Below are 27,759 nucleotides of genomic sequence, written 5' to 3' on the forward strand. Positions count from 1 at the left end.
CACACAAATCACATGTTATCAGACAGACATTTAGGCGCAGATATATACATAGTTTAAAAATTATGCTTGATTTTTGGAGTAAAATGGCACAAAATTTCGAAACCTCATCAGGCAATAATTGGGGCAGCTATTCATTGTCTTGGGGTTTGTTCGATTTGTAAATCCGACATGGCGAGTCCCTTGCGGTATAGTGGAAATATTACACCCCGCCCTCACGGGCTGTTCAGAATTAATATGGCCTGTGTTTCTAACTTTTCACCGCACAGTGGGAATAAAGATGTCATTAACAGTTCAAGCTGTTTTATGCAGGGAAAGGGTCCCATAACAGCTACTAAACTGACAGCATTAAAGAGAGGAACGTTTCACGCCCACGACTCGGAGTCGTTGCAGCCTGTTGTTGCCGTTGGCAACTGAATCTCACAGCCACAGCTCTAATCACTGCGTCACACCCGCGGTCACGTGACAAGGAAAAACAAATGCGCGGCACTAGTTACCACTTGAACCGTTTCTACCCCGCTGGTAAAAGATGTTAAAATTGTTATATACATTGGTCTAAAAGTGTTGTACACTGTCGCTTTTCGTTCAGAACTGATGCCAGTGCTTCAGTTCCGTAACTCGTGCCACAATGCAGGGCAACAGTAGAAAGTTTGACTCAGGACGACCCAGACCAAACAGTGGTGACACAAAACAAATCCGCAAAGTTCATACTAGGAAGGTTCCTTACAAAGTTGGATACAGCTGGAACAAAGGAGGAAGACTCAAGGAGCTGAGGATAAGGTAAAATGGCATTACATTTATTTTATGACAATTTTTTTTTTTTTTTTTTATCATTTATAGCCTGACTTTTGTCAACCGTCACAGGCATTTAGCCAGAAAGTTCCTGAAGATATGGATGCACAACACCTTCGGCCGAGTTCTTCCTCAAAGAGCCAAGTAAAACATGTTCCATTCATTTTGCAAAATAAAGTTCTTGTAAGAAGTCGTGTGCACATGATTACAGATAAGGCATGGTATCTGGTTACAGGAAATATGTATTTTGCAGCTCTCACTATGACAGCGTGCTGCTGAGGCGAGCGCTTCAAGGATGGAGAGATGAGTGGTGGACATGCAGGCGGGAGTGGAGTCTTACAATGCGGGCAGAGTGTCACTACAGGTAAACCCCGAGCCCTGCAGTTTTCCTGATTGTTCTCATTGTATGGTCTCTGAGGGAACATTGTACTAACTCTACTGTTTTTTTTTATCTGTCTGGTGTAGTTACTTTTCACATACAAAAAACATATACAAAATAAAATGATAAAGATTAAACCTATGATTCCCAACCTGCTCTGGTGACACCTTACAATTATCTATTTGGAGCCCTTCATAATTCAGATGTATAAATTGTTAAATGTGAGACCTAAATTTAGTTGATGATACGTTTGTACTTTGTTTAAGCGATTCGGTCGTTTTGGCTAACTTTCTGTCAGCCGATGGAGTTAGCAGTCCCCGCCCTCGTCCCTACGTCACCACATTCACGCGCATCCCTTGGCTGCACACACAGAGAGGACCGCCCCTTTATGCCGTTCTCTCTCCTCATTGGATAAAGCTTGTAGGATACAAGGAAGTATACAAGAAGTTTTCTCCTCGGCTTACAGCAGAGCAGAGTGACTGACAGACCCGTGTTTCAGACCAAACACTCTATATAAGTGATTGCTGTTGGAAGATATAACTATTTAAGACTTATATTAACACAAATATTCCGCTTACTTCTGCTTTAAGTAGTTTTTATATTGTTTTACTAGAATCTACTAGATAATCTAAGCATTTCTTTTGTCACTCGATTTACCAGTCTTGTAGCCCAATGTTGATCAATTGTTTTGTGTTTCAGGTATTATCTGTATAACGTGACATTCCAAAGCTGGCGTACGTTTATGTCACTGCAGAGGGAAAAACAACGCAAATTACAAAAGGCTCAATCACATGGTATGATTCTGAAAACAAGAACATATACAGTCTCGTGTAATCCCTAATCTGGTCAGATGTGGTGTGATTAACCACTTTATTCCCTGAACCAGCTGATAGGCAACACATGCGTCTGGTTTGGGACAGGTGGGAGGTTTTCACCGAGATGAGGCGAATGAAGAAGAGAATGCTTGAATCGGCTTTAGAGCATAACAGACTCACAACTGCACAGTAAGTTCACTGTATTTACAAAGTGAAGTACAGCACCATACAGACACCGGTCTGACAAACTTACAAACAACTACGGTGTTTGTACAGTATTGTCAATCTCTGCATATGATCTTTAAATTATTAAATGTTTTCTTTCTTTTTTTTTTTTTTTACATCTGCAGTTCCACATGGAGGTTATGGCAGACTAGACTACAGCAACGACAAGTCCTTTACATCTTGGAGGACCAAGCCCTCAAACAGCAGGCGCTGGCTTTACAGAAGAGGGTAAACACTCATCAGTTCACTCATAACTCATTAGTTTTTCTTGTATGTAAATACAAATGGCCTCCATCACCCCCCTCTGCAATTACACACACACACCCAGCCCCTGAATACTGACTGAAGCACCTTTTGCACTTTTTCTGCACGGTACCTATCTTTCTGCTGGTTTCACATGAACTGAAGATTTTTTTTATATATTGCTCCTATTTATTTGTATCTGCTGGTATTTTTATATTTGTCTTATTTGTCTTGTTATGTTTTGTTTGTGTTTTATTAATTGTCTGTTTGACTGATTGCAAGCCTGAGAAGTGCCAACAGAAATTCGTTGTGCAATTGTACAATGACAATAAAGTCTTCTTGAATCTTGAATCTAGAATACTAATCTCTGTAGTATTTTCAGTGTTAACTGTGTGTGATGATGCATGTACTTCTCTCTTTTTTTGCAAAGACTTGGCTTCAGTGGAGAGAAAGGTACACAGCTGCCTGTTGCCAGAGAGAGAACGAATCCAAGGCTTCGCTTCATTTCGTTCTTAAACTGAAAAGAAAAATGTTGCATCAGTGGATGAGTTATGTGTCCTGCTGCCAAACCGAAAGAAAGTCTCGAGGTACTTTTAATGACTTGCCTGTATGGATGTTCACCTCTTTCTGAGCTGTGTTGCACACTTTTTGTTATTTTTTATTATTCACTTCCTGATTTTCTTTAGGTGCAGTTCAGCGTACCTGTCATCTCCACCTGGCAAGGGTGTGTTGGGGTATTTGGAGAAATGCATTGCATCGCAGGTGGAGTGAGGAGCACCGTTTACAAGCTGCAGGACAGTTAGCCACACAGAGCGTCCAACGCAGAGCACTGGAGCAGTGGAAAGCTTGTATCCTATTTTATTTATCCTATTTTCAAACCAGTTTCAGCATCAGAAGCAGTCCATTGTATGATAGTAAGTTCTCACAATTATCACTACAGCTGTTTGATTCTTGAGCTTGTCAGTAGATGTGAGACTGTGCAGAGATGAAGCCGAGGTAAACCAGATGGTGAGGCAACACTACCAACACCATCTACTGGTGAGGACCAATAAGGAAGCAACAGAAGTACAGGATGAGCTCATTGTATCTATTAACTTCCATGTGTTGCTGTTGCAGAGAGCTGGACTGCAGGGACTTTCTCTCAATGCCACCCAGAAGAAAACACAACGCATGAACAACAACATGGCTCTCCAGCATCATCATCAAACTGTAATAGAATATGAACCCATCCTGAAATGACATTATAAGTAAAATACTTCAATTAGAATTGTAAGTAGTGTTATGTTCTTGTTTCCTTTAGGTGACAAAGAAGTTTTGGAAGCTATGGCAGTACCATCTAGAGGAGGCTGAAGATAGGAGTTTTCAACTGCTAACAGACATGGCGCAGACTAACTACAGGTGCCTTTATTTACTTTTTATGCCTCTGCAACAGAGACAGCCAGGAGCCCTTCTCAATGTTCCTGTTCAACCATTCCAGTTAAAATACGGCCCAAACATTAATTAGAAATCCTAGGTGAAGGGTTATTGTAAAATCATAAGACAAGATTTTGGCCAGAACACAATTTAACATAAATGTCCATATGGACATTACAATATGAAGTGATGTAATTTTTTTTTATTCAGATGGTCAAAGGTCAATGTTATCCTGATAATCAGAATGTTTTGCAAAAACATCTGGTTTGTGGAGTTTTCATTTTGCTGTAGAGTCAAAGGATATATTGCTTAGAATAAAGACTTATATCTACAAACTTACACAAACACTACAAAGTTATTCCTGTGCAATTCGTTTTTGTAGGCTTTTTCTATAATTTCTAATGTTTTTCCTTTGGCAGCACGTCCCTGTTGAGCAGCTGTTTTCACTACTGGAAAGAGAGACTTGCTGAACAGAGACACATGCAGGTATTTAGAGCAATGTTTACAGAACAGACATGTGTTTCTTTGAATTAGAGGCACTTATCTGTCAAGAAGGACTTTGATTGAACTGATAGTATATCATTGAGTTAGTCACTCAAATATAGTTTGGATTACTCTGACAACAGATATTGTACAAATAACATGAGATCCTCATGGGTGTTACAGTTCAAATCTAAATATTCTTTTACACATACTATACATCAAGGTTTAATGTCATACTATTCAAAGTGCATACACAATCCATTTTTCCCAGGGTTCAGTACAGCGTTAAGTCGTAAAACAAAAGTAAGTCTTTCCACACAGTAAATTAGTTTAATGACCCACGCTACTAGTCCAATGTTGGAGGATCTAGTTGAAAGCATTTTCTGGTTATAGCTTTCCTACTACTTGCCAAAAGTATCTCCAATAAATATTCATCCTTCTGTAGGACTGTTTCTGGCATTTTACTGAGATATAAAGTAACAAAAGAGTAATCTAAATCCACCCCCATTATTGTATTTATCTCGGTAGCCACCTCCCTCCAGTGTGACTGGATTTTTGGACAGGTCTAAAAAACACGAACGTGATTAGCCTTAGAGGTTCCACATTGTCTCCAACAGAAGTCTGTGTGCCTGTTTGCAGTGCTGTTATTTTAGGAGTGTTAACAGATATTTATATTGCTATAGATAAAACATTTCTCTCTACACTGTAGAGATGATATGGTTAGTCAATAAAGTGATTAGTAATTAAACAGAAAATTGCTCCTCGCCTATTTTTTTTTTTAATGAACACATCTTTTTTTCCCTACATCTCTGCAAATTATGTCTGTTTTTTTTGTTCATTCTTCAAATTAATGGATAATGAAAATAATCTTCACTCACAATAAAAAATTTCCCCAATAAGTTTTTAACCCTCAATACTTTTCTGTAGAGATATGTGATATTAATCCCTGTTATGCATTTTTTGTCCATGCGTGTTTGCAGGAGCTGGAGCATCGTGCAGATGTTTGGTTTGCAGAGCGCACGCTGCCTCAGTGTTTGAGTTTGTGGGTAGAGTTCACTCTGCAGAGGAGACTCCAGTCACAGAGGAGATACAAGGCTCAAGTCTACAACCAGTGAGTTATTGTTGATTTCCCTCTAAACCTCTCACCCTAAACCAAGCAGAGGTGACCTGATTTGTTTGTACACTATGTTTTCAGGCAGCGCCAGTACTCTTGGGTGTTTTACACCTGGTGGGGACGGTCGGAGAAACACAAGGAGCAGATGCTTACTGAGCGGATGGTATGCCAGCTATAGATGGATATTATGTTATCAATAAAGAGCACAGCTGGGTGTCAGTAGTGTGTCACTCATGGATAACTCATCAACAGGCAATTCTTCATGAGGAGCGATGCCTGGCGCAGAGAGCCTGGACTCGCTGGAGGCAAAGGACAGAATGGCAGATCAATGAGGAAGAGAAACAGAAAGCTTCCGATCATCTTTACCTGCACCGACTCCTCCACAGGACCATGACGCAGTGGAAGGACAACAGCACTGAGATCAGAGACAGGTGAGACAGACTCAGTGCTGCAGGGGTGATTTATTGCCGACACTGCAGTCTGATCACAGGTTTATTTGTTTGTTTATTGGTTTGCATGTCAGAAGAGACCGTGAGCAGCAGGCCTGCCACCAGGGAGACCTGCTCTGCATGAAATGGGTTCTGGAAAGATGGAAAAAGGTGACTGTTGTACTTGTTGTCCCGTCCTGTGAGGAATCAATGCCTTTGGCTTAAGATTTAAAAAATTATTTTTAAAAACTAATTAGAATTTAGGGGAAAAAAATTCTGAAAACTGGTGTGGCCTTGTAAGCTGCTGGATGTGTCCCACAAACACCACTGTCTGCCTTCAGTTAGTACTGCACTGAACAAAAGCTATTTAAAAGCTCATCACAGGCACATCATTATTTCCAGTGTTTTGCAGATTATTATCTTGGTTAATAGTTCAATAGTTTTTGTCAACAAAAGGTAAAAAAAAAAAAAGATGCCTCTGCTAGTTGTGTCTTCATTTGCGTGTCCAAACAAACAATAGTTTAAAAGATTTCTGTGATGAATTAATTGATAATCACTCTGTTGTTCAATTAATTGATAAATCACTGTGCCTTTACATACTTTAAAGCAACATTGCGGAGTTTCAGCGCAGTGCTTCCACCATCAGGTTGAGAAGCGCTATCGTCTGGGGGGAAAAACGAAAACGAAACTTAACAGCGAGCGCATCCAGCGTTTATTCCCATTAATAAACGACAGTATTTCCCACATGTTTGCAAGGAGACTGTGTGGCGGGTGGTCGGGTGGTCGGGTGGTCGGGGGGGGGGGGCGACAACGGCGACGACGACCAGAAGAGAACCGTAGTTTCGCTTTTACCCACCACGTCTCTCCCTCGACGCAGAGGGGAGGGGGGGAGAAGGGGGGGGCAGTGTTTCGTACCTGTGCAGGGAAGTTACATAGTGCAGTTTCAGCCGACGCAACCTGGCTCAGGCTGCGGCGGCAGCACCATTCATCCTATTAACCATTTTTCTACCATTGCAATGAGTCTGGAAACATTATTTTAAGGCCGAAAAACTCCACAATGTTGCTTTAAAGAAAATCAAATGTGCACAGTTATTGGTGTCATGTCTCGATGTGTTGTTTATTTGTATGTGTTTTATCAGTTTGTTCAGAACCAGAGAGTGAGAAAAAGCAAATTGATGGAGATGCAGCGTTACCATGACACTAAACTTCTCAAATACACCTTTGTGGCCTGGAAGGTACAGTACATAATGTGTTGACATGATGTGATCTCATATGTTTGGGGGCAATAAAGACAGTGTGAGAGCTGAAACACCACGCCCTGCTCTGTTCACAGACACACCACCTGCAGATGGCTCAGATCTACAGTCGTACAGAGGAACGTTACAGACAGCAAACACAGCACTTTCTCAGGTATTAAACACAACGATAGATACTTTCTTCAAAATCCAATATTAAAGTTTTTTGTTTTTAAATGAGACACCACAGGTGTCTGTCAGCATCATCAGTTTCAGGTATGTCTCCCCAGGACTACTCTGTCAGTGTGGAGGGAGAACGCAGAGCTGCAGGCGGAGGTCCAGCTCCTGGAGCAGCAAGCACACCATCACTTTGACCACTCTCTTCAGTTGAAGGTAATAAAGCAGTCTGGTGGATAAGTGTTGAAAACCAATAAAGTTACTGCCTTTTCACTACTTGTCTGCACTGAATCTTTGAAGGTTTTTCTTGCTTGGAGAGAAGCAACAACACGTGCAGTGTCAAAGCGCCGGCAGCAGGAGGAGGCAGTCAGCAGAGCTCAGTGCTCCATAAACCAAGGTAACAGCCATGCACTGTGTAGAAGGTAACAACAGAACTCTGCAGGCAGCATAGTTTCAACCCTATTACATTATATATATATATATTTTTTTTTTTTTGGGGGGGGGGGAAAAAAAAAGGGATATGTGATCACTGTTTCATTGTGTGTTTTGTCAAAGTTCTTCATCTAGTAGGAGATGAATTCTTCTGAGAAAATGAGGAGCATGTTTTTCAAATGCTCTGCGCTTTGTTAGTGAATGTTTTCTCTCTTTAGTGCATCAGCTGCAGACTTTCAGACGGTGGAGGAAACACACCAGAGAGGCTCGGAAGGAGAGGATCTGTATGGAAAAAGCCAGACGGCACCATAACTCCAAACTCCTCTCTAAAGCACTGGAAATGTGGAATAAGTATCACCACCAATACCGGAAACATAAGGTTTATATTTCACTTTCCCTAAACTGTTACATAAAGCCCACATGCTATGACAGGAGTTCTTAAAAATGTGATTGTGTCATAGGTGATGAAACGACAAAGTATCTTGTTGCTGAGACTAAAGATGTACCAGAGCTACTTTGAGCTGTGGAAAATAAAGGTTTGTTAATGTTTGATGTCATGTCCCTCTAATGTTATGGAAATGTTAAATATTATAAAATCAAAGTTAGTATTAAAGACTAAAAAAGAGAATCAGCATGATTTTATTTGTCAGATGTTTCCTGTCCAGAGTCGATATCAAAGCTCTCAGACTCTCTGATTTATTGCAGTTATCTCACTGTTTACTTCCTTTTAACAGCTGCAGCACAGACGGAGAGACGTTGAGCAAAACGAGCGAGCGCTCTGGCATTGGTCCCTCACTCTTCAGGCCAAGGTAGCACTTTGTTTCCTCAGGAGGAAATGGAGCGCTAAAACTGTTGAACTGACAATCAGAGGCTTTAATGCATGTTGATAGTTGTGTGTAAACCGTCTACAGGTGCTGTACGGATGGAGGCTGTGCGTCACCGAGCAACGCAGGAGGCAGGAAGAGGCGGCCAGAGCTGCACAGGTCTACAGAGACGAGCTGCTGCGGGAGGGCGTGACGTGTATCCTCTCATACGCCGCTCACATGAATGATCTCACAGTGAGCCTCACACAACACCGACAGGAACACGTGAGTGTGTGTGTGTGCATGCACTGAATTTAGTGTCACGTCGGACATCGTGGGTACTTATCTCTTCAAGTCTCTGTGTCCCGCAGAAGTCCTGTCACATCCAAAGAGTGGTGCGACGCTGTGCTATGCGATGGAAATGGCGGACTTTCTGCAAACCACAAGGAGACCGAGCAGCCAAAGAGAAACCTCTAAAAAAGAGTGTGACCTTCTCTCTGTCCTCACCTGGACCGGAGAGAGTTCCCTCATATGAGGACGCTGAGGATGGAGCGCTTAGCAAGCTGTAAGTCTGAATCACCCACCGGCTGTGAATCTCTGTTCTATACACGGACTCGATCTTACACAGTTTATTCTCTTGCAGTCTTCCCACCCGTATGCCTCGACGCAAGCCACGTAGCCGTGGAGAGCTGTTTGAGTCTCAAATGGCGTTTTTTCCACTTAACAGGTAGAACATGTGTTCTGTTTCTGTTCTGTTCTGTCTTGAATTAAAACATCATGCTAATGGTATGATTTTTTTTATTTTTTCGAGTAACCAAAACCAGTCTGGCATCGCTGCCATGGAGCAGACATCCCATCCTGCTGTGTTGTCCCGCCCTCCTGTTGCCTCCACACATCAGAGCATCTCACCCCCCCACTCTGAGCCTCAGCTGTCTGTTGTGGACCAAGACCTGCTTTTACCTCCTTCTGCCTTCATGAACACTGGCTCTCACAATATGGTAACACTCAGCTGTTCAAACTGGACTGATATCAATATGTATTCAGCGCTAAGTTAAGTGATTGAAGCTGAGTTTTTATCATGTTGTTTGTTTTTTAGTTGGGGAAATCAAGCAGCCTTGTTGCTCCCAGGTTTCCAGGTATGGCTTCACTTTTCTTTCTTTTCTTCTGTCTTGAATTATTTAATTCATTATGTAAACATGATTTATTATAAAGGCCACCAGGAACAGCATAGTCAAAACAAGTTTGTCTTGGCTGTGTTTTAAAGAGAGACATCTGAGAGCATCCAGTGAAGAAACTGAGGCGCCTCAAGCTGGAGATACGTTAACTGATCCAGTGTCAGCTCTGACAAGAGAACTGCTCAGCATTCAGCTGGACATGAAGAGCTTCCAAGCAGACAGGAAACAGCTCCGGTAGGCAAGAAAGAAAGACCAGTTTTATCATTCTGCTTCTGTGGTTGTTGATATTGTCACCACAGAAAATAATGATTGTGTGTGTTTGTGTGTGTGTGTCCACTCAGGGCATGGCAAAAACTGAAAGGGGTTTTGCAAAATTGGCTGCAGACGAGTGGAGAGGATGAAGAAATGGAAAAAGATTCAGTTTGTCGGGAGCTGACGGAGGTAAGAAGATATAATGTTCACACTTTTTATGATACACATGTTAACAATTCAGTAGCACAAGGTTACTTTATGAGAAACTCCAAACTTGTGGAGTGAAGATACATGAGTGTCCAAGCATGGAAAGAGACAAGGTGGACTACTAGTGCCTTCTTAACCTGAAGCTGATTTCCTACAGTGCCTATAGAAAATCATCATACTCTCTTGAAGCTATAATATTGGTCATACAAGCTGAAATCAAATACTATTGAAAATAAACTTTTTTCAGCTTTTTTTTTATTTACAAATTGATCCCTGCAATATCAAACTAATGAAAAGAGACAATGACAGTTCTGCAAATTAATACTTTTTTTTTTTATATATATATAAAAAATAACAGGGTTGAAAAGTCATCAGTCCCCTGATGTAATACTTGGTAGAGTTACCTTTTTTTTACCTACAGCCATCAGTCTGTATAGCTTTGCACACCTAGATTAGGGAATGTTTACCTGTTCTTCTTTGCAGAAATGTTGGAGTTCAGTCAAAGGGCTCGGTCATCCAGTTTGGATAGACAGCCTGATCTAGGACAGGTGTCGGTGGTGCCAGACTCTTTGCACTCTGTAGTCTTCACCTAACGTGTTCCTTTTTACACCTTTATCTTGGAGGTCTTTTGAAAGCACTTTTCTAACCATGTTGAATCCTTTGCCACACCATGTACTGCACTACTAGTAGTGAAATCCCCAAGAAACAGCTGGTTTTATTATGAAGTTATCCAACCAAGACATTTGAGGTCAGGTGGGGTCAGGCAGTCTGGTGTTTGATGTGAAAGTTGATTGGTTGAGCCTGAGCAAGTTTGTAATGGTCCATTCTAGGGGCTGATGACCAAATTGTTTTCACAAATATTTTTATGAGGAGGGTTATATTGTTTACATCTTTAAAAAGTCAGATTGAATTCATTATAATTCCTAGGGTGTAATGTGAGGTAAACATTTTGGCAGGATGATGACTTTTTATAGGCACTGTAAATGACTCTGATGGCTTGAAACATTCTTCTGTTCGAAAAAAAAAAAGCAGCATTCAGAACTCATATATACGTAAATTATATCAATTCACTAATTTTGAATGTGAGTTCACTTGTGTCACAGTTGATGTTTTCTGATATTGACAGTTGGAGGAGCGCATCCACAGACTTTCCACAGACCTGGCCAAACGGAAGCCGGTGATGCTGCTGCACGCAGAGAGGATCCAGCACTTACAGACCGTCCTCCACACCTCCCTCCCTCAAAAATCTCAAGACATGGAAACTGACGGCTCTGTGTTTACAACGTGACAGGAAACTGTAAAGGTCCTCACGCGCACGTGATCACACCTGCTGAGCGTTTGAACCGCTGCTCATCTGCCATGATCTCATTTCTCAAAATAATGTGAAGACCAACTTGAGGAGAGGAGAGGAGAAAACTTCTGTTCTGCACATATTTTGCTATAAACTTGCTTCTTTTTTTTTAAAACTTTTATCCCTCTACTGCACTCAGCCACTGAGAGGGTATCTGAATGTACAGGTAATACTTTTATTATTGTTATGTGGATGTGAACAGTTTTAAACTTGCAGAAACATTGTATGTCGGTACCTTTACACAGCCTTCACCTCTGCACTTTAAATCTCCAAAACATTGGATAGGGGTCGTGCTTGTGACAGATGGTGCGAAATATTTTCCATATGTGTGCAGAAAGTGACTTTAGTGTTTTCAGAGTAGCAGCCCTTGCGCAATAGCTTTTCTTTTTCCCCGTTCGTACCAGCGCCTCTAACACTGTGGAAAATCTATGCAGGGAAATCAGGGATTTCAAACTAAGAGGAAGGACAGCTGTCCGCCGTGTGCTGCTCACTGCTTAAGCCTGGTTTGTCTCACCCTTTGATCTACAAAAGAGCAGAATGCGAGGAGTTTATGCTTTTTTGCTCTTCTTCATCTTTGTCTGCTGCGTCAGGGGTAAGTTCTGTGGCTAAAAGAGTTCATTTATTTACACAGATAAGTCATTTTTTGCCCATATTCAGTCTGTCTGTGTTGTTAAATGTGCTGTATTTGTTTTGTTTTTGGTTGTTGCTGGAACAGTTGTTGCCCTATTTGTCGAGCTCTTTGCCTTTCAGGACATTAAAACTGATTTTTACATCCATGTGGATATATTATTTATTTCACAGTTTACTGATATGTAAACCTGGATTTATATATTCTTCATTAATGAATGTACAAAGAACTATCTGCATCTTAAAACACCAATATGCATGAAACACAACTAAATTCTGCAGAAGATACACAGTGTGTTACTCCTCCGACTGACCTGTGTGGACTGTTGGAACTGTTCCTTGCCTGACAGCTAAGAAGATGCGGTGGTGCACGGTGTCGGACCCTGAGCAGAGGAAGTGTGCAGAACTCGCTAAAGCTCTGGTGGCGGCGCTGCCTCCAGCTGTCGTGGCGGCTTTTGCCAGACTTTCGTGCATACGAGCGTCCAGTACGAGTGACTGCATCGATAGGATCAGGGTGAGCCGTCCCTCACCTCACATGCAACATGATGTCAATGCGACGCTCTTCACTCAGGTTTCAATGATGTGTCAGGGACATAAGGAAATATCAGAATAGGACGCCAGGATGACTGATGAGTTTACTGGTTTCCTAAAGGCATCCTTCAGTAAATCCACAGCGCCTCCACAAGATGATGATAATATTTTGATCTGGGTTTTATTAGCATTATGTTTGCATCTATACACAACGGGCTGGAGTTACTCCTCTTTCCCTGGTTTGAGTTACCTCCCTTTCTGAAACGGAAAACCCAGAGTTTGCCTCATTTCAGGATTAACAAACTCAGAGTTTTCACTAAACCTGCTTTGTGAAACGGACCCCAAGTCTCCTGGGTTTCCCATTCTATTGCAGGCTGCTGCTTTGTTTCCCCTTTTCACTCTAAAACTGTAGAAAACTAAAATAATACACTGATATTGCTTAAAATATTGCAAAAGAGTGTTTTTATGTTTAACTTTATGCCTTTTGGTGATCATTTCCTCTTCCACTTGCTCAACTGTTTACATTAACAGACATTTTGACCATTATCGATTTTGGGTGAAGTATCCCTTTAAGATATCAACGTCAATATCAGAGTACATTTTAATATAAAAGCTGGAAAAGTGAAGTGGTGTGATTACCTTCTGCAGAGGTTGATATAGTAACACTGCCATGTTAAGGAGGTCAACTTTTTGATTCCTTGTTTCAGGGAAACCGTGCTGACATCGTGACATTAGATGCAGGAGAAGTTTATTCTGCTGTGAAGCAGTTTGGCCTCATCGCCATCGCCAAGGAGATATACAGTGATGGTGGGTTAACTGAACTTCAACTTTCTGAGATGCTTCAACATGTCTTATCACCACCACCGTCGTCTGAGCCTGTCTGTGATTCTCCATCTGCATCTATGCCGCAGGAGGCTGTATCCTGTCTGTGGCTGTGGTGAGGAACAGCAGCTTGGACATACGCTCCTTGCAGGGCACCAGGAGCTGTCACAGCGGGGTTCGATGGACGGCTGGGTGGAGTCTTCCTCTGGGCTTCCTGCTCTCCAGAAACTACCTGAGCTGGTCCAAGGAGCAGCCCCTCAGTCAGGGTAAGGAGGGTATTAACATCCGCACAGTGTGGAAGCGTCCTCTTTTCTATATTCTCCACTCACTCGGCTCCCTGACTGTTTCTCCTCCCGTCGAGCAGACGTCAGTACCTTCTTCAGTGCCAGCTGTATTCCTGGAGCTGCAGCCATGGCAGCTCCTCTGTGCGCTCTGTGTCAAGGCCAGAAGTCTTACATTCGCCAAAAGAATTACCACTGTGAAACGTCCCACAGTGAGCCCTACTACAACAGCCAGGGAGCCCTCAGGTCAGGCTTTACCAAAGATCACCAAGCATGTGTGTTTACTATATCCCAACCATCTAAGATAACAGTTAAAACATGAATGAATTTCTCCTGTTTCCTGTTTTGCTCTGTCACAGATGTCTCAGGAGCGGAGCAGGAGATGTTGCCTTTGTGGACCATTTAGCCCTTAAAAGTATAGAAGGTAAATAATATCTCCATGTCTCTAGTTTCTGTCCAGCCACAGCAGATCTTCCTCCATGTCCCTGTCTTTTAATTTCCTGTCAGCTTTGTACTGTTCATCCATCTACTGAAGACCAAATGCCCCAAAAGACGTTCCCTCCAGAGGGTTCATCTGCACCTTTAACCCTTTGGGCTCTATCTGGCTATTTGTCTCCAGTTTTCTTTCTTTTTATTTGGACCATTTTAGCTGTGTTAATGCAGATGGAATGAATTTTCCCAAGGGTCTGGATTTTTGTCTGATTATTTCATTTTCAACTTCAGCTCTTTAAATATATCAATAATGTACTGTATACATCTAATAGTACACTTTGGCTATATCATGACCACTTGTGGCCAAGTGAAACTCATGAAAACTACATTTTCTGTGTTATTTACAGTATGAAATCACACAATTTATGTAAAATTCTAATTCTCATTCTAAACTCAACACTTGATAATTGTAGTTTTTAATGTTTTCTACTAGATTATGTCATTGGTCCATTTTTGGCCAAAAGAGCAATTTCATGTAATATTCTAGTTTCCATTAGCGGTGCTTATGATGGTTCACTGCACTGAACTCCAATGGAGCAAATGACACAGTGTTGACATTGATGTGATCATATTATTAATACAAGAAAACCAGCAGCACAGAGAATACAGTAAATACCAATGGGCATTTTTTAAAGGGATATTTCAACATTTTGGCAAATTCACCTATTGCCATAATCCCTACAGTTTTAGGAGTAGGTTCATTACCTTTAATTGTGCAAGCTGTTTTTAGATCGGCGGGGCAGAGATGCGAGCTGCACGGTATTTCTATGTTTCCGTCATCAAATTAAATACACAATCCAACAACTCCAAAACACTCTCGTGGACAAGTTGTGACCTGCACATTCACCACGCATAAGCCTTCAGAGAACTCATTGGTTGGAACCTCAGCATGTTGCTGGGTGTCAGAGGTGTGGTCCCTGTGGTGTGAAACGTCCAGCTTCTGTCCAACCTGCTTCTTCTTCTTCATCCTGTCTGTTTTCTCAGAGAGTGAGAGCGATGAGTTCAGGTTACTGTGTACTGACGGCACACAGGCTCCTCTCAGCCACTTCAGGACCTGTAACCTGGGACGCGGCCCAGGGGGGGGCATGGTCACCAGAGTCAACTTTCGCAAGGTTGCTCGCAAATTTTTAATGGCCGTGCAGGTACTTTGTTTTTTTTGTTGTTGTTGTTCACTCCTTTGCCTTTCCACAAATATCACACATTTCTTTGTGCGCTCCATGTCTGTTTTTATCATTTAATCCTCATAGGAAAGATCTTTAAGGACTCTTTCTTATCATTCAGATGCTGTTTGGCCAACGAGGGCGAGAGAGGCAGCGCTTCCGACTCTTCAACTCATCTATTTTTGGGGAGAGTGATCTTCTCTTCAAAGATGTGACAGATAAACTAGCCATTCTCCCAGACGACATGGACGTCAGTCAGGTGCTGGGGCTGGATTATGTGGCTCTCCTCAAAGGTCTTGGACACGAAGGTGCTCACCGCTCCACTGACGTGTGCTTGCTCGTGTGTACATTGAAAAGAGACTGGCAGTGAGTGTGTGACATCACTGATCCTGTGTGTGTTGGCAGGGAGCTCCCTGGAGGACAGCGTTGTGCGATGGTGCTGCATCAGCCACGCAGAGCAGAAGAAGTGTGAACAGTGGGCTCTCAGTATTAAGTCGGACCCACTGGTGTGTGTTAGAGCCGCCTCGCTGCGCAACTGCATCGAGAAAATTAAGGTAAGTCATATAAATTACACAACATCTGGATTTTTTTTGTCACACTCTATAAAGTTATCATATGAAAACTTCAACCTGCACCTGTCCGACAGAGGGACGAGGTGGATGCCGTCTCGCTGGACGCAACTCACACATTCATTGCTGGCAGATGTGGTCTTGTCCCTGTAGTAACTGAATATTATGGTAAGAACAGAAATATTTAGTTTTTCTAAGGTCTCTCATCATAATACATTCAACAAGAAGGTTACACCAAAATCAGGTTCCTCAAAATCATGAACCATTTTTAATTATTGGTAAAACTAGTTGTTGAAAACTTTTTCTGTTTCTGTATCAGTGTAAATTGAATATCTTTGAGCTTTGGACAAAACAGCTTGCACCGACAATTAGGGCAAATTTGCCAAAAATGTTGAACTATCCCTTTAAACTGTGTTTGATTTTTTTTTTTTTTTTAGTTAGGGCTAAAAATGTGTTTTGTGTCCCAGTGATTTAACCTTTGAACTTCAACCACCACTCTCATCAGTTCCTCCTTGAGTGCAAGTCGATGTTTGTTGTGTTTTTGTCAAACGAGTGCAGAGACAGGAAAAAGAACCTTCCCTTGCGGACAATAAAAGCCAAAGTCAAGTCAATGTTGATGCCCAATTTGAAGACATCTCCAGAGGGCGATCCTGAGATTTCATGCTCACAACAAAGAGATGGACAGATGGACAACCTGAAGACTTTTTTTTTTTTTTCAATAGATTTCTATTGATTTTTATTGAACAAAACATCGACAACATACAAGTGCTCTCTGTATTCACATATCAATACGGAAAGAAAAACAAGCCACCATCCAAACCCAAATGTAAACTTAGCTCATGACTGTCCTTACCCCAAAAGTAAAAAAGGCATCAGAAAGGAAAAGACAAAGAAAAGAAAAATAAATAAATAAATAAATAAATAATAATAATTAAAAAGGAATTGATTTTTAAAAAAGTAAGTAAACGAAATACAGACAGATAAACAATAAAATTAAATTTAAAATACATAAAAAAATTACACAAGTAGATACAGTCGTATAAGATATAAACAAAAGCATTGAAGGGGAGAGTTAGAGACTGGCAATAACACATCTGATACCATAAATCATCTAGTGGAAGTATTCCAGTCTAAAGTATATCTCCCCTTATTTACAGTGTCCCGGAGGGGTGGGGGTAAGTACCTCAGAAAAGCCGACCATGTTACCTCAAACAGATTATCATCCCCTTTCATTCGCGCAGTAAGTCTTTCTAAGGGTAAAACTTTATACGTCTCTTGGTACCATTGTGTGACCGTTGGAGGTTTGTCACTTATCCACTGCTTTAAAATACATCTCCTAGCCAGAAACAGAAGTTTGTCACATAGTTTAAAATCTGTTCTACTCAAAGATAATGTTTTTGACGGCAAGCTTAATATGAAAGGGCCAGAATCCTTTGTAACTTTGCGTGAGAAAATTTTACTCAACTCCTGGGCTACATTACTCCAAAACCTTGCAATCAAACGACACTCCCAGAAACAGTGAATGTATGTCCCAACAGACATATTACATTTGATGCAGAGAGGGGAGATCTGGTTATCCATCTTGTTAAGAATGAATGGTGTTATGTGGGATCTATGGAGTATTTTAAATTGGGTTTCTCTCATTCGGTTGCAAATAAATGTGGTTTTGGCAGAGACTATTGCTTCATGCCAGTCATCTTCAATAAAATGCCCACCAAGATCTCGTTCCCACTTCTGTATCACCTTCCCTATATCTGATGAATCTAAGGAGTAGAGCAGTGAATAGGAATGAGAGAGAAAATGTCTTGTGTCTTTTCGGTTCAGTACAAATAACTCTATATCACTGGGAGAGGGAGTGTCTGTGTGGAGATTTTTCACAATTGACAGAATAAAACTACGGAGTTGAAGATACCCATAAAAGTGTTCAGGTGCAATGTTGTATTTTTGTTGAAGCTGTTGAAAGGACATCAGCGTATTGCCCTCGTATACATCCCCAATGAGCCTGATGCCTTTTTTATGCCAGCTATCAAACACTCTATTATTAATTCCTGGGGCGAACTCCTCATTTCTGGTCACAGGCGTTAATGCAAAGGATGAAATGTTTTCCCCAAAATATTTTGTAAGGTCTCGCCAGACTCTGATAGTGTTGTAAACAATAGGGTTGTGTTTAATGTATGGCAACCTCTTTTTCCCAAAACTAACAAGTTTACTCAGCAGAGAGTAGGGAGAGGAGAACCATTCATCGATACCCGCTTCAGATTTTAAATGAGACTGGAGCCAGTCCCAGACTATTCGGGTGTGGCAGGCCCAGTTATAAAATCTCAGATTGGGTAGGGCTAGGCCCCCTCGTTCCACTGGCAGTTGTAAAGTCTTAATTTTAATTCTGGGTCTTTTATTGTGCCAGATAAATCGTGAAAAGGCTTTTTCTAAATCTAAAATAACCTTCTTTGGTATCCATAATGGTAACATCTGCAAAGGATAAAGCAACCTGGGGAGTATGTTCATCTTTATAAGACTGATTCTGCCCATCCAGGAGAGGGGAAGGTCATGCCATCTCTCAAGGTCATTCTTAACTGTTCTGACAACCTGAAGACTTAATGTCTGCAACCAGGGTTGAAAAACACAACGTTGTAGAATCAGAACCTGGGATTTGGTTTGGATGTTATTCACAAATTCACCATGAAACAATTAAGGATGTTAAGTTTACATTTTCTTTCCTCCCCTGTTGGAATTTTATGTTTTAATCCGAAAATGTAATGTAATGAAAATGTAAACAGAAATGTAATTAAAATATATAATTACAATTCTGCCATTTGCCACTATCTGCCATGTTTTACAACTTTTCACCCTGCAGCACTTAAAATCTAAAGTAACTGGCTATAAAATATTTGAAGGTAGCTCATATGGATAACAGGCCTCCAATTTCAATGCAGTTTCTACTTAGTCTTTTTATTATTGTCTGATATTCTAAAATAACTTGAAGCTGCGGTCCCTCTGTCTGATCTATATCTGTGACCTTCTCTTGGTCTCTCTCAGGAGGAAAATGTGTGCCTGCAGAAGGATCAACTCACCTAGAGACAGACGGTAAGATCAAAACAAAACCCACCTACAAATGTCTGATTCACAGTGATGTGAAGCTTGTGTGACTGTCTGTCCTCCCAGAGTTGCCCTCCCTGGTGGGTGTAGCAGTGGCAAAGCGCTCCAGCAGAAACCTCTTCATTGGGAACCTGGGAGGGCGTCGCTCCTGTCAGAGCCACATGTACAGCCCCGCGGGCTGGCTGCTGCCACACACACACACACTGAGCCCCGAGCAGAACAGCAGCTCGCCCTGCGACCCAGACCAAGGTGCTGGCTCAAATCATTCATGTAACTTGTGCACTGTGCAGTCCTCAGAGACAGCGCTCTTGTCGTCAGCAGCCGGTCTTCTTGGCGTTTCCATTCCACCGACTCTGACGTGTAACTGTCGCCTGTCTCTTTGTGTGTCCTCAGTGTACAACAAGGTGTTTTGGAAAGGCTGTCTTCCTGGCACTCAGGGGAATTTGTGTAAAGTGTGTATGGGAGGGACTGGGGAGGCCGCAACCAAACGCTGTGCTGACAACCACAATGAGCGTTACTATGGCAACATGGGGGCTTTAAGGTACCAGTGGCTAAACTATGTCCGAGATTTTTGCTCAAATTATGAAAAAGCAGATTTTATCCCTTTCCTGCACGGTTATTCTGTGATTAAGGTAGATTATGTCTCATGTGTGTCCCTGTTTGAATGTGTTTAATACAATTGATGTGAATTGAATTTATTTAAACCTGAATTAAGACAACACTGACATACTATCACCTGTTAGGTTCACATATTTAAAATGCTTATTTATAGACACACACTTTTATTTGGAGTTGTGTTAATATCAACTGAACAAGTTAAAGTGCAATAGTTAGTGTGCATCAGTGCTTTTTCACAGAAAACAATGGTGCAGTACTACGAATAGTAGACATCTGAATCATTGTTATTTATAATAGTTTATTTAAGAAGAAGTGACATTTTGTAGATCTCAAATTTGTTTGGCTAAGTTCTACTGGAGCTACACGAGAGAGTATGTGCTGTATATACGTATATATATATTTATTTTTTCAATTATATCCATATATTTTATTGGATTATTTGGATCATATGAATAAAAAACAACAAATAAAAATTATAAACAACAACAATAAAAATCCCTCCACTTCTTAATTAACAACATTATTGGAAGATAAAGAATAAATAAATAAATAAATTAATTAATTACTGTAATTAATTACAGTAATAATAGATCTTTAGAAATGCACTGAATTATGAATTAGTTTGTACAAATACAAATTTATAAACAGAGAAATTATATATGTGTACACATACACATCTATACAGACATACTTATGATATAATTAATTAAACATATCAAAATATATCTAGTATTTACAGTATAGTTTGTTTGAGCTGGCCCTGAACTCCTTCTCTTGTCATTCATAGGTGTCTGGTGGGAGATCCCAGTGGAAAAAGCTATGGCGACGTGGCCTTCCTGGAGCAACACAACCTCCAGGCCAACATCCTCAGTGAGACATTGAACTGACTGGCTGATGCTTGCTTCAGTGATGTGTTCATTGTGTCACAGTGCGTCTTTGTCATGTTGTGCTTCAGGTCTGAGCTCCACCGGTTGGTCAGACGGGTGGACGTCATCAGAATTTGAGCTGCTGTGTGGGGACGGTCGCCGAGCCCCGCTGTCAGAGTGGGAGAGCTGCAACCTGGGGGTCGTCCCACCCAACACCATCATGACACGACCAGTGCTCACGGCACGAGTGTACGACTTTCTCATGAAGTCACAGGTCAGCTTATATTGACATGATCAATTTGTTTTAAACCAGGTTCTTTACACAAAATCCCTCCCACAATAAATGATTGATGGCAGCTCCACTTCTTCTGATGAATATAGGAAGAAATCTGAAATATGATTTTTGGCATTGCCGGTGGATATTCATTCTTAAGGGACAATTCCAGGCAAATTCAACCTGGAGCTATAGTTTCCTAATATTTTAGGTCTAATCTGAAGATTTTCCTTTGTATGTTTTGCAGTAGTTCTGTCTGTCCCCGCATCGCCACGGCAGCATATAATGGGAGCAGCGATCTTAGGCTGTTTACATCCCACAAAACTTTGTTTGCTTAAGACTTTGTATTACAGCTCCGTTGACAAACATGTCGGCTCTCTTGAAATAAACAAGCAAGTGCCCATCTGACGCTGTCTGTTGAAAAAAAAATTGCGGTTTTGTAGGATGTGAACAGCCTAAACAGTGTAAGATCGGTCTGCTCCCATTATACACTGCCGTGGTGATGCCGGAACAGACAGAACTACTGCAGAACAGGAGACATTAAAAAGAAAATCTTCAGATTGATTCTTTTAGAACTAAAATTTTAGGAAACTACAGCTCCAGGTTGAATTTGCCCGGAATTGTCCTTTAAATTAATAGTTCACCAAAAAATGAAAAATACTAATAAAGTATTCATCAGAATGAAGGTGAGTCAATAATGACTGAATTTCATTTTTGGTGAACTATTCGTTTAACATTTTAAATGCTTTTTTTTTTTTTTTTATCATAAAGGAAACTCTGGCAGCCAATCCAAACACAGAGTTCAAGCTCTTTGAGTCTCAACAATATGGAGAAAGTGACCTGCTGTTTAAAGATGCCACACAGTGTTTCGTCCACACAAGTCACATGGACTACCGCTCCATCCTCGGAGAGGAGTTTTACACTCGTGCAGAGACGGTCTTCAACTGCACGCATTCTGGTACGACCACAACCAAATACACTGATGGATTGTTGTTATGCCTGTCAGACATGTAACCAACTCTAATGCTGACCTTACTTTTTCCTGGTACAGACATCTTGGACTTTTGCAGTCAGGATGTGTGCAGCATATTCTAACGGACAGAGAGAAGGAAAGGACCCTTCCTGTGTTTCCTGGTTAAAACCATCACTTGTATCATCGCAGAAAATCTGGATGAGCTGCTTGGTGACTGCTTTTGCACAAAAACGGTGAATGAAGTGCAGGACTTTAAGTGTTGCTACTTGTGGTCAGTCACTGCCTTTGCTTTTACTATAAGTCAGTGATGTGTTATGTGTAATCTTTGTGTCTCTCAATGACAGGAAATGCTTTTGTATATAAAATATTTCCAATCCTGTCCAATTTCTCACATTATCTCTGCAAAATCTCAACACAAAGAGGCTGTTGTGATGCACTGCAGGAGTCATACTACACATTCAAATAAAGCTGTAAAATAATTATGTATAGAATATGGAAATAAAATCCATGTGTAAGTTTATCTAGGTGTCATTAAGATTTTTGCATTGCATCCCTCAATATTAAATAAGTGTGATTAACAGTGTTTCTTATAAACTGAATAAATAAATACATAAATAGAATTACTTACCAATAATAAATATTGAGGATTATTCACAATACTTGTAACACAATATGTACAGTAACATCAGCTGGTAAGACATGTCACGCCAACACCTAGTGACGCTTCTGAACAAGACTGTCGAAACATGTCTGGGTATGAAAAAGAAACTCTGATACTCTAGATTGCCAAACTATCAATAACTATTGTGTTTTCTTAAATTTATCTCCATTTCTAACAATGTGGTATGCAGTTCATCATGCAAACATTTTTTTCTGTATTTGCCTTCATACTAATGTATGTTCTTGTTTACAGATGTTGTTAAAAGTCTGGATGTACATGAAATGTACTTGTTTTATCTCCCCACCAAAATATAAAATACAAGAAATATTAGTATTTTAATTGCAGTGAATCACATAATTCAAGCAAAGATGGACGTGATCCTTGTCACGGGAGCAACAGCTAAATTCTCCCAGCGACTGTGTTTGGTGTTCCATAAAATTGGGTCATTTCCTGTTGGTGATAGTGCCGCAGTCCGACGAAGGTTCCTATCTTGTATTAGCCCGTGTACCTCTGACATGTCATTTAACACTGCAGCTTGTTAATAAACTGCTGTTGTGTTAGACACTACAACAACGTCGAAGTGTAGTTACCGCTGTGACTCAGACAAGGTACAGTAACAGTTAGCTCACTAACGTCCCTTAAAGTTAGCTAGCTAGCTGACATTGGAGCTAGAGTTAGCCAGCTGTGAGGAGCCGGTGTAGTAATGAAGAGCACTGAGGGAAAATAGATAAGTGACTGTGTTAGTGTTTTTTGTTCTCTGTTTTTTCCGCTACGTTTAGATTCTTCAAGCTTTAGCTGTTACAGAGGAACATAAAAGCAGGATGGGTAAGGTCATGTTAACATAGCATGTGGTTGTAAAACTTCCCGGTTAGAAACTGAAGTTAGAGTTATGGTTCCTACACTCGTTAAATCATGCCTAGTTACAACATCCATACTGATCGACCCAATTGCATGTTTCTTCTATGTAACATGTTTATGTCACAGTTTGAATTTAGAGTAAGGTGCTATATTGAATAGAATGAAATGATTTATTTCCACACACACTATATCATCATAAAAAAATCTTAAAGGTGTTGACATTCCTACAGTGGCTGGGTGTGTAAAAACAACAGGCTGCATTGACAAGGGCGACATCCATGAAAGGAAACACAGCTCTGGCACAGCGAGTCACCCACTCATATGACTTGATCAATGAAACATACGTTGACAGTAGTTGTTTCTTTAGGTTTTTCTTAAAGTGGACATGTTATGAAAATATCACTTCTTGAAGGCTCTTTATGGTGTTTGTCTTGCCTTCCCGCCCCCAAAATGTGAGAATTTACAAAAATGTCTGTAATGTGCAGGCTCCCTATGTTGAAATCCATGTGGTTTTATGAGCTGTTCCCTCAGTTGTCTTCCAGTGATGTTACTAGGATTCAAATTTGCATAATACCACCCCTACCTGGGACCGGTAGAAGGGGCGGGGCAAGCAGTGGTTCATTTGCATTTAAAGGGACAGGCACTGAAACCAGCTGTTCTGAACAGGGCTGTTTTGAGAGTATCAAAAGAGCTGTGATGTTTGATCCTTGGGGTATTTTGACCAAAGCATGTCACAGATTTGTCTTTAAGACACCTTGGAACTATTTTAATCTGTGGAAGGGGGGCATAATATGTCTCCTTTAAAGATTGAAATGCAGCGTGACATTTTTTGAGTGTCATCAAACTCGTTCCAAATCTGTGGTCCTCCACACACAACATTGAAACTGGTGCATTTTAGGTTTTGCCATTTTTCCTCTGATAAGGTATTTGTGCACAACTATACATCATCTTAGTGTTCTGTACCCAGTAAGCCTCAAAAGATTAAAGCGATGGAAGAGTGGGCTGAAGGGAGAATTATAGTCGGACCATGATAAGGCGCGTATGGTTTTCTTCTGGGGAATCTCTAGGTTTTTTAGTAGGAAATGTGACGAAAACCATAATTTAAAGGATGTTCAAATACGTTTTTTTGTATGTTGTATAGGGTGAAAAGAACAGAAAGTGGGATAAAATGCCTCAACTATTTATTAGAACATCAATGTGTTGTTTGAAATTGAGTAATTTGTCGATCAGGGTCCCTGGAAATGTTTGCCCCTCAGTGGAAGAAGGCAGGGTAACACCTGTCATCAAAGTGTGGTAACATCAGCATTGTCTTTGTCCCGATCCAGATGAGACTGCCCTGGTGGACCCTCACATTAAATTCAGCACCTGTAAGAAGGACATCCTCAGTCCCTGCGGGAATGTCCACCTTTGTCCCCGCCTGCAGCACCACCGATGCCCAGTCTGTGGACCAGCTGCAGGACTTTGTGTCTCGAGCCAGGCGCCTGTTTGTCATCACTGGAGCAGGTCTCTCCACAGAGTCGGGCATCCCTGATTATCGCTCAGAGGGCGTGGGGCTGTACGCCCGCACCGACAGACGACCCATGCAGCACGCCGAGTTTGTCCGCAGCGCAAAGTCCCGTCAGCGCTACTGGGCCAGGAACTTTGTGGGGTGGCCACAGTTCTCCTCACATCAGCCCAACTCTGCTCACAGGGTCCTGCAGAGGTGGGAGGAGAGGGGGAAGCTGCACTGGCTGGTCACGCAAAATGTGGACGCACTTCACTCGAAAGCAGGACAGAAAAGACTGACTGAGCTCCATGGCTGTGCTCACAGGTGAGGAAACCTGACACGTTCACCGTGGGCCCTCACTGGTAGAGATGAAGTTTAGACCCTTAGCTTGAGTAACAGCAGCAATAAAAGGTTGGTTCAACCTAAACAAAAAAAACATTTTTCTCTTAATGGTATTAAATGTATCAGGCTAAATGCTGTATGGAATATCCCAGCTGCTCTGGACTATCCAGAGGCCTCACTGTTCACTATCTATGGAAGAGGGTTAGAGCACTGTGAAAAAAAAAAAAGGGGGGGGGGGGTTTTCTAACTTTTTTCTCAGAATTCTGACTTTAAAATCAGAATTATGACTAATACATAATATAAGAAAAAAGTCAGAACTCACCTTTTCTTGGCCCTAATCCTCCTCTGTTACTATCAGACAGAAAGCTGAGACAACTTTTCTATACAGACACTCAGCACCCAAAGATTTTAAAAGTAAATGTACTTGCTGAGAGAATTCAAGAACAATTGAAAGGGCAGCACATCCCACTTGGTTTCCCTCATCAAACTCATCAAATACACAATCCAACAACTCCAAAACACTCTTGTGGACAAGTTGTGACCTGCACATTCACCACGCTATGGAATAATAACGGAACGTTGCGAGACAGAGTTGTTTTCGAGGTAAATGCAGAGACTGCTTGCCGAAAAACTGCCTCTGATGGGAACACGCATGAATTTACCTCGAAAACAACTCTGTCTCATAATGTTCAGTTATTATCTCATAGCGTGGTGAATGTGCAGGTCACAACTTGTCCACCAGAGTGTTTTGGAGTTGTTGGATTGTGTATTTGATGAGTTTGATGAAGGAAACCAAGAAATCCCGTTAGCCTCCGTAGCGTAGCTCTGAGCAGCTCACGGCTCTGCTCCGCCGTTCTAAAAATAGCTTGCACTGACAATTAAAGGTAACGAACCTACTCCTAAAACTATAGGGATTATGGCAATGGGCCAATTTGCCAAAATGGTGAACAATCCTTTAAGGAGTCCCCCAATCTACCGTAATCAATTTACATTGCAATGTTTCACAAAGATTGTTGTCATTGTTAAAATGTACTTGCTCTCAGCACCACAAATCACACCATTATTTGAGGTTAGTAGCAGTAGCAGCTCAGAAGCTGTGCAAATAAAAACCAAAACTGGCTGAACCATTATGACTTTAGAAACAATGCTTTTGTTACATGGCTGCGCTGACACCGTAAGTAGCTGATGAGTGAATGATGAAATCTGTGTGTTTACAGGGTGATGTGTCTGGGCTGTGGTGCCATCACGGCAAGGGAGGAGCTCCAGAGACGATTCACATTGTTAAACCCGGACTGGAGGGCTCAGGCCGGCGCTGTGGCTCCAGACGGGGATGTCTTCTTGGAGGACGAGCAGGTTCTCCACTTCAGAGTTCCCTCCTGTGATGAGTGTGGAGGAACACTGAAGCCTGAGGTCACATTTTTTGGAGACAGTGTGAGGAGAGGAACGGTTCAGTTTGTGCACGACAGGCTGGCAGAGTCGGACGCGGTGTTAGTCGTAGGGTCGTCATTACAGGTTGGTTCTGGAGCACTTTAGACATAATAACACAAAGTCACAGCACATTTATTTATGATCTTTTGCATTTAATTATTTTCCTTCTTAAAGGGATAATTCACCATTTGGGAAAATTGGCCCATTGCCATAATCCCTATAGTCATAGCAGTAGGTTCGTTACCTTTAATTGTCGGTGCAAACTATTTTTAGAACGGCTGAGCCAAGCCGCGAGCTGCTCAGAGCTACACTACGGTGGCTAATGGGATTTCTTGGTTTCCCTCATAAAACTCATCAAATACACAATCCAACAACTCCAAAACACTCTGGTGGACAAGTTGTGACCTGCACATTCACCACGCTATGAGATAATAACGGAACATTACTAGAAGGAGTTGTTTTCAAGGTAAATTCATGCAAAACAGCTGATGTGCCTTCAGGGGCAGTTTTTCAGCAAGCAGTCTCTGTACCTCTAGTTGTTGGATTTTGTATTTGATGAGTTTGATGAGGGAAACCAAGAAATCCCATAGCTCTATCCCGTAGCTCTGAGCAGCTCGCAGCTCTCCTCCGCCGTTCTAAAAATAGCTTGCACCGACAATTAAAATTAACGAACCTACTGCTATGACTATAGGGATTATGGCAATGGGCCAATTTGCCCAAATGTTGAACTATCTCTTTAATATTTCCCGAGGTATACTCAGGATACAGGTTCCTGCTAGCAGCCGGTGACAGGAAATTGCCAGTTGCCATCCTGAACATCGGACCCACGAGAGCTGACCACCTGGCTGAGCTGAGAGTGAGCGGCCGCTGTGGTGAAGTGATGTCGGCCATCCAACCGCTCTGACTGTCATGGACACAAAGTGTGAATAAGCTGCATTCACGTGACATAAAGGACGTGCAAACTACCTCAGTTTTAACAAGGTAACAACATAATCACTTTGAGGATGATGTTGTCAACTGTTGGACACATTTCATATTAAGCAAAAGGAGCCAGAATCCTCCACACGTCTCTGACAGGAGATGTTCCCGCTGCTGGTTTCAATGACTAAAGTTGACATGTCTGCTCTGCACTCACATGTTAAATTCAGAACAAC

The 27,759-nt window shown here is 41.5% G+C and overlaps 3 protein-coding genes across 4 annotated transcripts; all 3 read left to right on the top strand.

Annotated features, from left to right (window-relative positions):
* Nucleotides 1-442: 442 nt before the first annotated feature.
* On the top strand, nt 443-11,687 carry sfi1 (SFI1 centrin binding protein). Its single transcript, XM_085777262.1, has 31 exons — nt 443-777; nt 862-933; nt 1,043-1,153; nt 1,868-1,962; nt 2,055-2,172; nt 2,334-2,436; nt 2,882-3,038; nt 3,138-3,299; nt 3,419-3,489; nt 3,568-3,660; nt 3,752-3,849; nt 4,284-4,350; nt 5,328-5,458; nt 5,543-5,624; nt 5,714-5,892; nt 5,985-6,060; nt 7,029-7,124; nt 7,223-7,299; nt 7,415-7,517; nt 7,602-7,698; nt 7,952-8,112; nt 8,195-8,269; nt 8,468-8,542; nt 8,645-8,821; nt 8,908-9,101; nt 9,180-9,263; nt 9,348-9,534; nt 9,633-9,672; nt 9,801-9,945; nt 10,053-10,152; nt 11,297-11,687. The coding sequence occupies exons 1-31, from the start codon at nt 626-628 to the stop codon at nt 11,456-11,458; spliced, it is 3,540 nt and encodes a 1,179-aa protein (XP_085633388.1). The 5' UTR covers nt 443-625; the 3' UTR covers nt 11,459-11,687.
* On the top strand, nt 11,537-22,045 carry sxph (saxiphilin). 2 transcript variants are annotated; one of them, XM_085777269.1, is made up of 18 exons: nt 11,537-11,687; nt 11,956-12,113; nt 12,499-12,662; nt 13,387-13,486; nt 13,591-13,767; nt 13,866-14,028; nt 14,142-14,206; nt 15,259-15,416; nt 15,556-15,742; nt 15,840-15,988; nt 16,081-16,171; nt 19,040-19,087; nt 19,166-19,348; nt 19,493-19,640; nt 20,505-20,587; nt 20,673-20,857; nt 21,629-21,815; nt 21,909-22,045. In XM_085777269.1, exons 2-18 carry the CDS (start codon nt 12,059-12,061, stop codon nt 21,950-21,952), a joined length of 2,187 nt encoding a protein of 728 aa, XP_085633395.1. In that variant the 5' UTR covers nt 11,537-11,687; nt 11,956-12,058; the 3' UTR covers nt 21,953-22,045. The 2 variants fall into 2 exon arrangements, with proteins under 2 accessions (XP_085633395.1, XP_085633394.1); XM_085777268.1 differs by lacking the exon at nt 11,537-11,687 and having other exon boundaries at nt 11,830-12,113.
* sirt4 (sirtuin 4) lies at nt 22,045-27,709 on the top strand. Its single transcript, XM_085777270.1, has 4 exons — nt 22,045-22,063; nt 24,675-25,159; nt 26,395-26,689; nt 27,357-27,709. Exons 2-4 carry the CDS (start codon nt 24,675-24,677, stop codon nt 27,507-27,509), a joined length of 933 nt encoding a protein of 310 aa, XP_085633396.1. The 5' UTR covers nt 22,045-22,063; the 3' UTR covers nt 27,510-27,709.
* Nucleotides 27,710-27,759: the final 50 nt, after the last annotated feature.

This window comes from Trachurus japonicus, chromosome 5 (assembly GCF_045865225.1).
Source record: "Trachurus japonicus isolate A0001 chromosome 5, Traja_1.0".
In the NCBI taxonomy this organism is placed as follows: Eukaryota; Metazoa; Chordata; class Actinopteri; order Carangiformes; family Carangidae; genus Trachurus; species Trachurus japonicus.